The sequence below is a fragment of the Rhodamnia argentea genome, chromosome 9 (genome assembly GCF_020921035.1).
Source record: "Rhodamnia argentea isolate NSW1041297 chromosome 9, ASM2092103v1, whole genome shotgun sequence".
Classification (NCBI taxonomy): domain Eukaryota; kingdom Viridiplantae; phylum Streptophyta; class Magnoliopsida; order Myrtales; family Myrtaceae; genus Rhodamnia; species Rhodamnia argentea.
In genome coordinates this window covers 10,357,050-10,371,312 of record NC_063158.1, presented here as the reverse complement: position 1 = coordinate 10,371,312, position 14,263 = coordinate 10,357,050, and the positions used below count along the sequence as shown (strand labels likewise).

Sequence of the window (14,263 nt, the reverse complement as noted above, 5' to 3'; positions counted from 1 at the left end):
TTATTTTTCAAAAAAATTGGCACTAAAATGATCCCAAAAAACTATTGGCACCAAAGTGAGCGCCGTACACAAATATTGTCACTACATGTGTCCTTTTGCCTATCTCCATGACTTGCTCTTCCTCGAACATTTATAGAGAAAAATGATAATCTATACTTTCTTAAACTATATCTTCCCTTCAGGTTACGGTGAAAAAGGAAATGTTTACTAGTAGTCCTAAAACTTATTGTAGAAATATAATTGAGTCCTAAAACTTGTACAAAATGCAAGCAAGTGTTAAAACTTGTCAAATTGATTCAATCGAGTCCTTCTTTTAATACCGTCAATTTTCCTAACAAAAAATGATGATGTGGAATTTTTAAATTAATTTTCTTGTCTTAAGTGACATTTTTAATTATTCTATTTTTTGAAATTTTATTTAAATTAAATTAAAAAATAAAAGAAGATTAAAAAAATTATTTGAAAAAAAAAAAAAGCTGGAGGGGCCGCCGAAGATCGCCAACTCTGGCCGATGGTGGATTGCCCTCACCGACCTCGACAAAGCCTTGCCCGGACCTTGGCGATGCCGGGACTAGCGAGGTCGGTGGGGCTCAAGTTAGGAGGGATGGCGAAGAAGGCGAAATAGGAGGAGGTAAGAGTGGCGGGGAAGGAAGCGAGATCAACTTGAACCCGGGCAATTCCGTTCAACAAATCAGTGGACGAAGCTTTCATATTTCTGCACAAGTTCTTTAATTGTTTTCCTAAGGAGTCAAAGAGTTGGACATGATTGTAACTTGAACCAGGTCTTTAGCAATGACAAATACAAGAGCATGCTTCACGGAGCAATGGTGAACCGCAACACAAAGAGAATCTCCATCCCGACATTTTATTGCCCATCCCCAAAAGCCCTAATCTAAGTTTCTTCAACCCAAATTTGGGCGAGGCGAAGGCCGACCACCCTTGCCTAGGGCCGGCGAGCTCTGCAGGCCACTCTAGCATGGGCAGCAAGATCGACCCCTCCAGCAATGGGCGGCAACAGCAGCGGGGCCTCACCGGCGAGGCCCTACCCTTGTTTGTGTTCCAATTCTGCTTCTTCTTTTTTCAAATAATTTTTCAGCTTTTTTTTTTTCAGTTTTTAATTTAATTTAAATAAAATTTTAAAATATAAAATAATTAAAAATGCCACGTATGATCAGAAAATTAATTTAAAAATGTCATGTCAGTATTTTCCATTAGATAAATTGACGGTGTTAAAAGAATGATTCGATTATATCAATTTGATAAATTTTAGGATTTAATTATACTTTTTACAAGTTTTATAACTCAATTATACTTTCGTGATAAATTTTTTTGGGATTCTGGTGAACATATCTCCGGTGAAAATTAACATTTTAAAGGGAAAAGAAAAAATTAGGATTAAGGCCGTGACCCGACACACGTCATTGAATTGACGTGGAACCGTTTGACTGATGTCCAATCCACACTGTCTTGTGCGACGGAGGACGGCAGCGATGGCGCGCCAGAATCTGGAAATCAGACAAGTGAGTGGGTTCCCCGGAGAAAATCACTGGAAGCCAATCTGGAAAAATATGCGAGCGCTGGTGATCGGAGAGTAACCGAATGGTGGGGTCTTCGTATATATCACGATTCACTTCACGTGACGCTTTACTCTGTTTCTTTCCCGCGGAAACCCTTTGAAGTTTGAACTTCCCTTTTTCCCTGCCTTACTCGTGGAAGCCCTAGCCATGGCGGTCCAGGAAGAAGATCGCCCGGACATTCGTGATTTGCCCGACGAGCCTTGGGATTGGGAAGAAATATCTCGCAATCTTCTTTACAACATCGATCAAGGCTCGTTCAATCTTTTTCTTTTAGCCTCTCCCTCTGATATTGATTCCACGACCCTTTTTCTTGCTTCTCGTATTTGCAGAGTTGGGGGATGAGAGATCTCCATGGGGAAGAAAGAAGCACAGACTTCGTTGGTTGGGGAAGCCGAGAGCGATTCCCCAAGTGATCCTCAAGCTTCAGGACCACAATTTCAGGGAATCTGCTCTTCAATTGCTTAGTTCTTTCCTTTTCGAGGTCTACTCTTGTTCAATGAGAAGTTATTCGAAGCTTCGATCTTCTCATGATTCTGTTTCCTGAAAGTTTTGTCGCTTTGTCGTTTGTCAACAGAAGAGGGAAGAGGACCCAGAGAATTATTACAGAGCGGGATTGCTTCTGTTCCATTCCTGCGGTACCATGGCCATTCTGATACAGGTCATTGCTCCTGTTTACTTTTTACTGTCGCATTAACAATTGTATGTCTCATGTTGCGGAATTTGAAGCTGAATCATTGGTAGGAGACCAGTCGGTGTCGGTTTACACTATGATGAGTTAACGTTGTAATCCTTGTGATTAATGTCACTGTTCTTGTTGTTTTCAAGGCTTCCTCGAAAGAGGAATATTTAACTCTGGCTTGCTTTGCTCTCTAAGGTTATTTAAAAAGTGGTCTGCAAATGGGTTTCTACATTGGTTGAGAATTTCGTTCTGCTTGAAGATCGAGTGTGCGGGGCAGTTTTCTCCTTGATCTCTTTGGAGTTCCTGTGAATGCAAAGAGTTGGCAAGTTATTAATTTTCTCTATCAGCCTTTAAATTGAGGAAAACGAAAGGACTCTGATACTTTTAACATGCAGGCTTTGTAAAAACTGCTTTGGCACATTGAAAAGAGAATCCAGTGTTTTCAATTTGTGGCACAGAGAAAAATTCTTCCCTATTTTCATCCGTACTGCCGGTGATGTTTAGATTGATGGGTGGATCTTTGAGTTATGGTTGGTCTTAAGATGCAGGAGGTTCTCTTGATCTATAGGATGATGGCTGATGGAAGTCTAAATGAGAGAGCATGCATGCGACTTATCAATGTCATTATTCTATTCCAGGTAATCTGAAAGCAACTCAAAAAGAAGCTTGTCGGGTGCTGTCTAATGCATTATCATAATTGTTCTTGTTGTCCCTTGTCTAAGTTAACTAATTGCTTCATTGCAGTGCATTGCAGCTAATAGAGAAACTCGGCAAAAGCTCATGAGCTGTAGGTTTCAGAAACTATCATCAGTTTCTGAAATGGCTAATCACACTCCAGCATTTATCTTGATACAAGCTTTCTCATTTCCTTTCTTTTCGTTAATTCAGCCTGCATTGTCAACTTCTTGGTACCCTTAGTACCGTTCATATCCAGCCTGGAGGTGTATGACAATGTGAGAGCTGTTGCCTTGTCCGTGTTTGGCATCTTATGCCAGGTACATTCTATTCTCCGTGCAGTGAATCATCAACGACGTCCTCTGATATTAGACAAAATTTAACTTCATCTTCCGTATTAATGTCTTTCTTGAAGGCAAGAGAATCTAGTGCTGTCCAATGGGCTATTGAAAATGAGGTGGTCGAAGTATGCTTGATTAGCATGGACACTGGAAACGAACTCACGAGAGTGGTGAGAATTGCCCTTTGCGTTCTATAACTTCTTAGCATCCCTTTCACCTATTGTCCACCTATTTAAGACTGGGTAAAGTCTCTGCGATTCTCAAATTCTGTTCTTTCTTTATCAGATTGGTCTGCACATTGTTGAATCCATACTTCGGGTTGACTTTGGAATATCATACATATTCAGTCCTGCAGCTGATCATCTGTTGAATAAACTGATGAGAACATTGGATAATTTGGTATGTCTTTAACCAGCCATCGTGGCCATCATAATGTGACATTATGTTGCCCAAATCTTAAATCTCCAAACATCAAATCTTGTCTTTGTTTCAGGTAAATCTGATAGCTGTTGTGCACAACTTCTCTCCTCGAATCCTATTTCACACCATCCGGTGCTATGCTCGCTTATGTCATGATGAAAGGTAATTTACCTTATTTCCCTTTTGGGTTGTGAAGCTGAAAGGTACTAGCGAGCATTTCCTCTTTCGTCATCCAAATGAATCTGGTATGCACAACCAGTGGATATTTGTGTGATTCTATGATTTATTGACACATGCGTGGTGCAGTGCATTGTCAAAATGCTTACGACCTAGTAAATGCTTTTGAATCTTCTAATGCTTAAATGGAGAAATGAATGAAGTGCTGCGAAGTTCTAGCACTTGTTTTTCGGGCAAATATTATACTGTTCTTGATTTATGTGGTGACTCCTGATTCTTAAGTTGAGACCTGGCATTCATGTCTTGCAGGGGACATAATCTTGTGAAGCAGTCACTCCCTGAATCCATCATCAAGGGCACTTTTCATGGAAACCTGAAGGTATTTGCGGATAATTTGGTATCGGATTATACTTTTTAAGAAAGATATGCAAATCTGGCGTCAATAATTTGTGGTTGCAGGACTTTCCGGTAATTCATAGATTGCTTTCACAACTACTACTGATTGCTGGTATAAATGCCTCATGAGCAGCTGCTTCTTCAGTTCACGAGATTTTATCATTCAGAAAGAATCAGGACTAACGGTGTCAAGTGTTTCCTGGAGCTGCTGCATTTCGGGGTTCAGGTGTTATATTGCATAATGTAGAAAACCGGTTCCTCAGAGAGAGAAATTACCAGATGTTTACCCGCATCTTTTGTTGCGTGTACAAAATCCTCTGTAAATTGCATTTTTGGTTGAAATTCTTAGTAAGATTTCGAATTCTCAAAAGTGTCTTGACTTTTTCTTCTTTTTTTCTACTTTCCTTGTTTTGCTGTCCATGATCACGTCTTGCATAAGATGACTCTGCAGGTTTCGCAGATTTTGTTCTTTCTTTTGCATCTGATGATTAGATTAGGGAAACAACTTTCTGGTTTCTGGACCATCAATCCAGCCAGTAAGTCATTTTTATTGATCTATAATTCGGTTTTACTTCCGGAGACACAGGTTAAAACTAAATTAGGACATGAACTGATGATGGATAGAAATTGCATTACAAGCGCAAATAATCAACTGTTTGAACCGTCAATAATGCTCCTTGGTCTCATTTTTAGAGAAAGATTTTGGGAGGTAGGTTCAGAGGAAGGAAGAAGCATTCACTCTTTAGCATTCAGAAACTGCCGGAATGATGTCGACCGCATCACTTTTCTATAATGGCCGGCACTCATTCCTCTCACATCACGTCATCAAGACGAAATCTTTCCTCCCCAGCAAGCAACAACCTTCCCATTACTCCATCGGAAGGTTCAATCCTTATGCGCAAACGGTAGATCCATTTTCTCAAGAAGGAAGAAGAAGAAGCAGCAGAAGCAGCATCATCATCTGGGTCGCAGAAACTTACGCGACTCAAGGCTTCGCCACGCCCATTGCATTTTATAGCGGAAGAATTGGGCGGCGGAGATGGGAACGGAGGAGGATTAGGGTTCTGTGGGGGGTTGGTTTGATGGTGGAGGCGAGGAGGAAGGGCGGAATTTAGGGTTTGGGGTGATTTTGGTGGTGTGTGGACTGAGCTTGGCGTTTGTGGCCGAAATGGAGAGTCTCGTAGGTCGCACGATTTTGGGTTTTGGGTTTGTTGGGGCTTGGCCTGATTGAGAGGGAAGAACAACAGGGTATCTCGATCTTAGGTGTGGAACTCGTGAAATTGGAAAAAAATAATAATAATAATTTAGCGGCTGGTGGCGGAAGGTGGCCATTGGCGATGGCGGCGGGAGGAGGCGGCACCGGGTTATAGTAATAATAAAAAAATTATTTAAAAAATTTTAAAAAATAAAAAAAAATCAATTGCAGCAATGTCATTTCTTTTAATAAATTATAAGAAATAAATATTGTATAATTAGATTAAATATAAAAATATTTAAATAATATGAATTGGATAAGATCAGGTAGGACATGTGTTGGATATGGGTTGGACCAGATCGAGTCAGGTATAAATCGTTAAATTTGTACGGTAGTAAAATAAGTTAAAACAGATTAGATAGATCAATACGAGTCAAATCATATTCGATCCGATCCGACCCATTCATTTGTCGTCTCGACTCACAAGAATCGCACTCGAAGTTTGGAGCAGAAGGCAAACCGATCGTTGAAAAAAAGAACGGCGTCGTTTTCAATCGGGGCAGAATTAAGATTAGAGCTCTCCTATCTCGCGAAAAGAGCGGAAAAATTAGGGCTTTTGGATTTCCAAGGAAGTCGATGTATTCGCGCTTTTGAGATTCTTGTTCTTCTCCACGATCTTCGCAGTGTCCGCCAAGACGCTTCTCTCAAAAACCACTGCTACACGGAATCAAACCCTGCGTCGAATGGATAGGAGCGATCAATTAGAACATGAATTTCGTTCATCCAGCTCACAGAATTTGGATTTCATACGACATGAGCGTGAAGAACACTGAATCAGAAGCAACATATTTGCCTTGCCGTTGGTCACCGACTTGGCGAAGCCGTTGAAAAACCCTAAAGCCCTAAGCGCTCTCTTCAAGAGAGAGAGAGAGAGAGTTTATATGAGGTATGTTCACGTTTCGCGCTCGGTTTCGATGTGAGGCAAATAAGCTTCTTTTCTCTCTGAATTTTACATTTTCAGTCTCAGACGAGTGCTGTTTTTAGATGATTAGGGCGAAGATTGCTTGGTTTGCTGTTTTCGGATTCTGTAAGACTTATGCTGCTCTTCTTCTTCCTTTTTCAGTTGAGATTTTCTAGATAAATCTCACAAGTTCTGGTTCGTTCTTGGAGAATAGTATAATATTAGAACACCATTGCGTAATCTGACTCATTTCCCGACCAATTAGGGCGACTCGCCCCTGAATTAGGTTGGTTCTTCTCCAATAGCATGATTAGCTTCAATTTGTGGCGAACTGGATTCGACTTGTCTTGAGTCCAATGTATTGTTTATGTTTACCAGATTTTTAGTTCAGTTTAAATATTGTGTGAAAGATATATGTTGTGTTTCACATGGAACTTCTTTGTAAATAAATGAGGCCTTGGTATAGGCTCTGTCTGTAGATAAAGCTGAAGCATGAAATGGAGATAGATTAGGCTGTTCAGCAAGGATTTTGGTTACACAGGGTTGCTCCTGTGTGCTTTTCTATTGATACTAGCAAAGATAGTCTTTGCTTGGTGTTTGAATCATTTGTCAATTCTGGGTATCAATTACCTTAAAATTGCATGTGCAGTGTCTTTGCTTTTTTGAATACGTGAGCGGCCAGCCTGTTTTTTAGTGGGAGGCTAGGCTTCGTTATGGCAGATTCTGGTGAGGCTAAGCAGGCTGAACCAGGAAATCTGGAGGAGACAAGTGAAAAGCAAACATCTGAACAGGGTAATTCGTGATGTACCATACAAACTCCTATCTTTCCAGCAGCTTCAAAATCATGCTGCTTGTAGTTTCCCTCTTAAGAATGTTATTATACCGATTCAGTGTTTCTTCCATTGTCAGTGTGTAGCTTTTTCAGGAGGCCGTCAAAAAATAAGAATATCAGGAAGCGGATGATTGAAGATGACGATGATGATGAAGATTCCAAGACGGAGAGTTCAGTGTTACGTAATCAGAGGAAACCTCAAAGGACGGACAATAAGCTGTATTTTTCAACTGGATCCTCCAAAAGCTCGGTGTCTGCAGAATCAAAGATTGATTCTGATAAAACGATATTTCAATTTGAGTCTTCAAAAGAAATTCAAGTTGAACATGATAGCAGAGCAACAGCAACTCTGGAAACTGAGACTGAGTTCTCAAAAGATGCTCGAGCTATTCGAGAGAGAGTTCTTAAGCAAGCAACTAATGAGATGAGTGGGAAAAGTAAGGACGCTGGTGATGAGAAGCTGTATAAAGGGATCCACGGTTACACTGATTACAAGGCGGGGTTTCGGAGGGAGCAAACAATATCCAGTGAGAAAGCTGGAGGGGCACATGGGCCCCTGCGAGCTTCAGCTCATATTAGAGTCTCAGCAAGGTTTGATTATCAGCCTGACATATGCAAGGACTACAAAGAAACTGGTTATTGTGGGTATGGAGACGCATGTAAATTTATGCACGACAGAGGAGATTACAAACCTGGGTGGCAGTTGGAGAAGGAGTGGGAGGAGGCAGAGAAGGCAAGGAAACGAAATTTAGCCTTGGGAGGGGATGATGGAGATGAAGAGGATGTTGACCAAACAGAGGTTGAAGAAGATGATGAATTGCCCTTTGCATGTTTCATTTGCAGAGAGCGATTTGTTGATCCGGTCGTCACGAAATGCAAGCACTACTTCTGTGAGCATTGTGCACTAAAGGTAGATATCTGCATCCAGTCCTTTTTTTGGTTATTCCCATTTTATCTGGAATATGCTGGCATTATGCTGTGCTGCTAGGGATGGAAAAGGTACACTTCGTAGTTGTCTACAATATCTGAGTGTATGCTTGGTTCTTTTAATTTCTTTTCTCTTCCTTTCTTTCTTTCTTTTTCTCTTCGTTCTTATTATTGTGCTGCAGTTGTGGATTTAGTTGGATCATTCTGTAGGTGTGGTGTGAAATCACTTGCTGAAGCATTACATGCGTGATTCCCCTGGGATAATATGATGAGTTTGCTTGGGTAGGTCTACATGGAATCAAAAGTTCCATTGTTATTTAGGTGCCTCTAATTTTAAGTTCTTAAATCAGCTTTCAGATGGTCAAAACAATTAATTTTGGATTAAGTTAGCATTATCATTTTTCACTTTTAGGGGTTGGTTTGTTAGTCATAGGATGATGTATTCACTGGTAATCAACTAGAAGATTTCTAACATCAGGTCGTACACTATGATTTTGTCTTTTTGCAAATGTGGTGGCTCTAACTTTTGGGTTTTGAAGGGGGCAGAGGGGGTGGTAGTTGTCGCTCTCGGTGATGTTGTGGCAACCTGTGATTATGCTGTGTTTTCTAAAATCCTTCGTGTGTTGGTCATTTCTGTTTTTTCCCTTCTATGATTCTTATATATTTGTGCTCTGAAGTGGTACTTGGAATGATGTATACATGGAGAGTAAATCCTTTGGTAGCTCAGATATGTGCCATCTGTATTTGGTCGCTTGCTAGTACAGTGAGTTTTGGTTGGCATGTGAGTAGCTGCTTTTGTTTTTTCCCATGTCTTCTGTAGGAGTCATGGATGAGTTCTAATTTGTTGTTCCCTTCGAAATGTCCTGGTCACGGTACTTGAATCTAGGGGTGGTTGTGGTTGTGGTTGTGGTTGTGGTTGTGGCTGTGGTTGTGGTTGCTGCATGTGTGTAGTCCTGAGGTTTTCTTTTTTTTCTGTTGTCCTGAGTTGGATAGTTCAAAGATTGGCTCCACTCTTAATGATTCAACTTTTTCATTCCTATTTTTCAGCATCATGCGAGGAACAAGAAGTGCTTTGTCTGCAACAAACCCACCTTGGGTATCTTTAATGCTGCTCATGAGATAAGGAAGAAAATGGCTGCAGAAGGTAAATAATGCTTCATTGCTTGCTCAATTTGGTGCATCTACCTGAACCTTCAGAGACTTCTTCTGAGTACATGTAGAACTAGCTTACGAGAAACTCCAGAGGTTATATTGTGGTTGGAGAGTGTAATGTCATTGCTTATTTAATAGTCATGAACTATCGCGTTCTGTTTCAGCTTGCTGATTATTTTCTTTGTAAATTTTTGTCTTACGTAAGTTGCCTATTCTGTATTGTTTAACTCCATCCCTTTCTGAAGAAGTAATAACTGGATCATAATCCTCCACATTTGCAAAACTATGGCTCTATGAGACCAATAATACCAGAATCTTTTTCAATTTCTATTATCTTAGTGGGTATTTATCCTACAGGTCACTTATCATATTTCATGCTGAATTGTTTTTGGTCATACTCTATTAGTTTCTTCTGGAGTCTCATGTCGTGGAACATCTATAAAAGTTGAGTCTCATCATTAATGATGTTCACTAATGAGAGAACTCCATCAATAGCTATGATTTGTGTTTTCATTTGTATACTCTTTTATAGATTTGTAAAATTGGCTCTTAACATTCAACGAGGTTTAGTAATTCTTGCAAAGTTTCCGTTTCTTTTTGATTGGTCGCATCTTCAAGGAGATATAAAGAAAGATGAACTTACAAAAGAATTCAAGAAAAGAAAAGTCGATGAAAAAACCAAACCACGTCATTTACTGAGATTTGTTACGTAAACATTTTATTTCATGAATTCTCATTGAAGATTATAGGAGATATCAATATCATAAATTTCAGTCAGGTAGAACTCGCCCACTTAAGTTAACCTGTGCACCATACAGTGTCACTAACTAGTTTAGGAAGCTTAGGAATGCGAAATTCCCACAATTATGGTTGAAATCTATTACAACTTAACTGATGGTTGGGTTTGCAACGAGTTGCCTTTGTGGAGTTTGGACATTGATGTCCAGCTCTCAGTGGGTCACCTTTTACTTGTTATGTCAGCCTACTTTTTTGTTCAATCTGGGTCAACTGTCTTCTTGTTCAGTTCTCAAGTGATGGTGATAACAGCATTACATCTGAAGCAAGGATCTGTCAATTTAGCAATACTCTTTTCTTTGGCCAGAACTGACACTATGCTCTTCCTTCTTTTTTTTTTTTTTTGGGGGGCGGGCGGCATCTGCTCTTTCAATTGTTTATTACAGTGTTAAGAGGGAGTTTTTTTCATGTTCCTGTAGTGACACTGTATAGTTATTCATAACTTTGTCGAAAATTATGTGCCTTCCGATGCAGGTGGAAAATGATGGAGTTGTCAATAAAAGTGGCAAAAATATAGCGAAAAGGTCCAGGGTTGCGCTGGTAATTTCCCTTTTTACTAAAACAGATTGTGAAGTGTTACAACACCTGGACTTTGCTATTAATTAATCCTCTCAGGAACTATTTCTCCACTAGAGAAAAAATTTGATCGACTCATAAAAGAATGAACTAGGAGTTGACCCGAGACAACTATTAGCCCCTGCTAGAAATGCCGTCAACATGGACAGGATGGCAGAAGATGCGTGTTTTTGGACTGAATGGCCTTCCTGTAATTGTCCTGTCATTCAAAGTCCGTAGCCTGGACTAGATTGGTTTCATCCTTGCTTTTAATAGCGTTCGTTCCGTGAAGATAAGGAGACTGAGTACATATTCATGGTCAATAGTTGCTTCCTTTAGGTTTAGGCTGCCCTTTTTTTTAAGTTAAGTTCATCTCGTTCAGAATTATATGGATGTACAATCAGTTGCAGGGCTTGAATGTTTTTATCTTTCGCCTTTGCATTACTCCTCAAGTCATGTCATTCCTATCAGAACGAGCACCTTCGAAGTTGGTACCCTTTTGGTTTTTACCAACGTGAAAGACATATACAGAAAGAAGCCTGTGAGTTTGTTATTCTTGTGATGATAAGGGATGTATTGAAAATTATTATGTTAAGACTGATGCTTCACCTTCCGCATGCAATATCATGGGCTCAACCGACCCTCTCCAGAGTCTTTACATGCATAAGATATCACGGTCGCTTCAACTTGTACAGGTTTATATAGACCAGAATATGAGACCAACACTGGTCAGTTTAAATTGAGCTAGAGCAGGATGGTGTTACTCATTCGACCTCCTCATTGTTTCTGTAAATCATCTTCCCCGTAGGCATCCATGCTTGAATTAATCTTGCCACGGGCGAAGGTCATCCGACCTCAACATTAATCTTGTGCAAACATAGCAGGTGTTTGTGAAATGCATTATGTGACCAAACGATCTCACTGTTAAACGAAATTTGTCAAACAGACGATGCATCCTTTCATCTTCTATTGACCCCTCAAGCAAGGAGAATCCTGGTGAATGTAGTGACTTGATCATTGTCCTTGCGTCGCTTATACAAATGTTTGGTTTTCATATGTAGCAAGTCCTCTAAGTTTTCCTTTGATACACCGTCAGTGGCCCTAACCTTCGTGCGAAAACTATTGCCGCTGGATGGGGCTTGCTTTAACTTGACAGAGCAATATGACGACCTTCCAAGACCAACCTTGAGAGGGTTTAGCAGATTGCTAGGTAAAATGCCTTAAGCTCTCTTGTGAGGCCTTTAGCAGATTGCAACTTGGTTTCATTCATTATCAATCAAATGAGACTATAGTTGCCCCTAACCTATTCTATGTCGGTTAGGAGGTGAGTAAGGTTGGGAAAGCTTTCTACAAAATTTCGAGTATAGGACTTGGTTACGCTATTTTTACCTAAAGCCCAATGCTGTTAACTTCTCTTTTTTGTTAATTACCTCGTCTCATGCAATCTTTTCAATTTGTATTCCTAAACATGGAAATCTGCATGGCCATGCAAAAATACCCGAACGGTAAAGTGAAAGAGTCCTTAATAAAATAAATAAAGATAAAGAGGAAAAAGTAATAACAAATCAATGCGTCTCAAGCAAAGTTTAAACAGTACGTTGTTACAATACTCCACACAGGATCCTGTAAGCTATGCATAAAGTCTTAGGACTAAATTGACTAGATAATAGGTATATGACTTTTGGATAATTATCCCCAAGAGGATTCAAGCATTTTCCTTGGGGTGCAAAGAAAATTTGGAACAGGTTTAAGAAAATTTGCCATCTTACTAAAGAGGATCCTTAATTGTCAAATGCAAAAAAAATGTAATAAGGAATGAGATACGTTGGACTATCGAGCCCCAGTTTTTTGGTTCCAGAGTGAAATTCTCATGTTCGATCTCTTATTGGGGTGAAATGAATGAGAGATTTTTGGCTGAAAACTTTGAAATGTCAAAAGACAAAAGGGCTCACAAAGTACCAATGAAAAGAGCATGAATTATTCGATTTTTTTTTTTTTTGGGGAAAGTAAACTCTTCTATTCACTTGTCCACTTTTTCCCTCGGTTCCATGATTTCCTTAAGTAACATCTGACAAATGGAAGAGAATAGAGTTCATTCTTATCATTTGTAAGAGAGCATGTAATTTTGCTCTTAGTTACTTGTGGACAGGCTCCGAAAAGGATTAGAAAGAACTTGGTTTTGTTGAAGTTAGGCTTTTATGGAGAAAATTGTCCAAAAAATATTAAACATATTGTACTTTTGCCAATTCATTTCTAAACTTTCTAATTTTGCCAATTCATTTCTAAACTTTCTAATTTTGCCAATTGAGTCCTAAACATTTTTACTTTTTTTTTAATTAAGTCCATCCGATTAATTTTAATCGTAAATCCCTTACGTGGACGTCGGCCGTCCTATATGGCTCGGTTAGCTTTGACGTGAATTTTTTTTATAATATTTTAATATTTTTTACGAAAATAGGAAACAAAAAAAAAAAAAGATTTGATGAGAGATTGGAAATGGAAAGGGACAAGTGCATTGGAAGTTCTAAAACATATTACAACAATGCGATTGAATCTTAAAACTTTTAAAAAGTACAATCAAGTCCTAAAACTTGTCAAGTTTATGTAATCAAGTGCTTCTATAATTCGAAAAAAAAAAAAATCCTTTCGTGAGTTCTACCTATTAGACTAATTGAAAATGTTGACGTGGCTTATCTTATTATTTCTTAAAACACGTGGCGCCTAACAAGCGCTACATCATGGAAAAAAAATTAAAAAAATATGAAACACAAAATAAATTAGATTTAAAAGAATAAAAAAGCTAGAAGTTAGAGACCAAAATAGGAATGAAAACACACAACAAGCTTACCTGCTTTTCAGAGTGGCAACGGTAACAGATCAAACAAAAAGGAAATATGTAGATCGGTCATTGTTTCTTCTTCTTTAGTTGGCGAAGTTCAAGGTATCTAAAACTATCCACCATTAAACTGAGGAGGAAATTTGGAGATAGAACAGCGAAGTATAGGGCGGAGAGAGAGACAGACTTAGAGGATGAGGAGAGAGAGAGAGAACTTACAGATTTAGAGGAGGCCGCCATTAGAGCCCTAACGGAAGATCCCCTCCAAAAGCCACCAAGTTCACTCTTTTAGCTCCCGAAACCCACACTCTCTAAGTCTTTGACAATGAGAAAAACCCAGGAGAGAAAATGGGCCCTCACCTGCGGCAGTGGCCCACGGCCGAGGGCCTGCTACATTTTTTTTTTTTCAGGTTTTGTGTTTTTTTAATCTTTCAGCATTTTATTTTTTTAATCTGATATTTGTTAAATTTAATTTATTTATTTATTTATTTTTAAATTTTGAATTTTTTCTGACGTGGCACTTGTTTGGCGCCACGTTTCTTAAAAAAACACAATAAAAGAAGCCACACCAGCTTTTTCTATTCACCAAATTGTATGGAGTAACTTAATTGTACCAATTTAACAAGTTTAAGATTTGAATGCATTTTTTTAAATTTTAACACTCAATTACATTTTCTTAATAAGTTTTAGAATTTTCAATGTGAGAGGCATAATCTTCCCCTTCGAATGCACCAATCCAAACTTA

At 39.1% G+C, this 14,263-nt stretch overlaps 2 protein-coding genes across 3 annotated transcripts in view; both read left to right on the top strand.

Moving 5' to 3' along the window:
• LOC125316732 (zinc finger CCCH domain-containing protein 1-like) overlaps positions 1 to 10,809 on the top strand; it is an 82,694-nt gene extending 71,885 nt beyond the window's left edge. The window contains exons 2-5 of the mRNA XM_048285892.1: positions 7,071 to 7,213; positions 7,331 to 8,163; positions 9,228 to 9,324; positions 10,602 to 10,809. Of these exons, the coding sequence (XP_048141849.1) occupies positions 7,135 to 7,213; positions 7,331 to 8,163; positions 9,228 to 9,324; positions 10,602 to 10,612 (1,020 nt within the window). The 5' untranslated portion in view covers positions 7,071 to 7,134 and the 3' untranslated portion in view covers positions 10,613 to 10,809. The remainder of the gene's footprint in view (positions 1 to 7,070; positions 7,214 to 7,330; positions 8,164 to 9,227; positions 9,325 to 10,601) is intronic.
• On the top strand, positions 1,443 to 4,635 carry LOC115733517. Of its 2 annotated transcripts, none has more exons than XM_048285887.1 (11): positions 1,443 to 1,827; positions 1,907 to 2,058; positions 2,152 to 2,235; positions 2,805 to 2,894; positions 3,001 to 3,043; positions 3,145 to 3,251; positions 3,347 to 3,442; positions 3,558 to 3,671; positions 3,766 to 3,854; positions 4,179 to 4,248; positions 4,399 to 4,635. In XM_048285887.1, exons 1-11 carry the CDS (start codon positions 1,725 to 1,727, stop codon positions 4,510 to 4,512), a joined length of 1,062 nt encoding a protein of 353 aa, XP_048141844.1. In that variant the 5' UTR covers positions 1,443 to 1,724; the 3' UTR covers positions 4,513 to 4,635. The 2 variants fall into 2 exon arrangements, with proteins under 2 accessions (XP_048141844.1, XP_048141845.1); XM_048285888.1 differs by having other exon boundaries at positions 1,446 to 1,827; positions 4,329 to 4,635.
• Positions 10,810 to 14,263: the final 3,454 nt, after the last annotated feature.

Bases quoted from the DNA above. Each gene is read 5' to 3' on its own strand.
- LOC115733517 (XM_048285887.1), top strand. From the start codon at position 1,725: ATGGCGGTCCAGGAAGAAGATCGCCCGGACATTCGTGATTTGCCCGAC. The intron at 2,059-2,151 runs GTCTACTCTTGT...GTTTGTCAACAG, and splicing joins TTAGTTCTTTCCTTTTCGAG to AAGAGGGAAGAGGACCCAGA. The intron at 3,855-4,178 runs GTAATTTACCTT...CATGTCTTGCAG, and splicing joins CGCTTATGTCATGATGAAAG to GGGACATAATCTTGTGAAGC.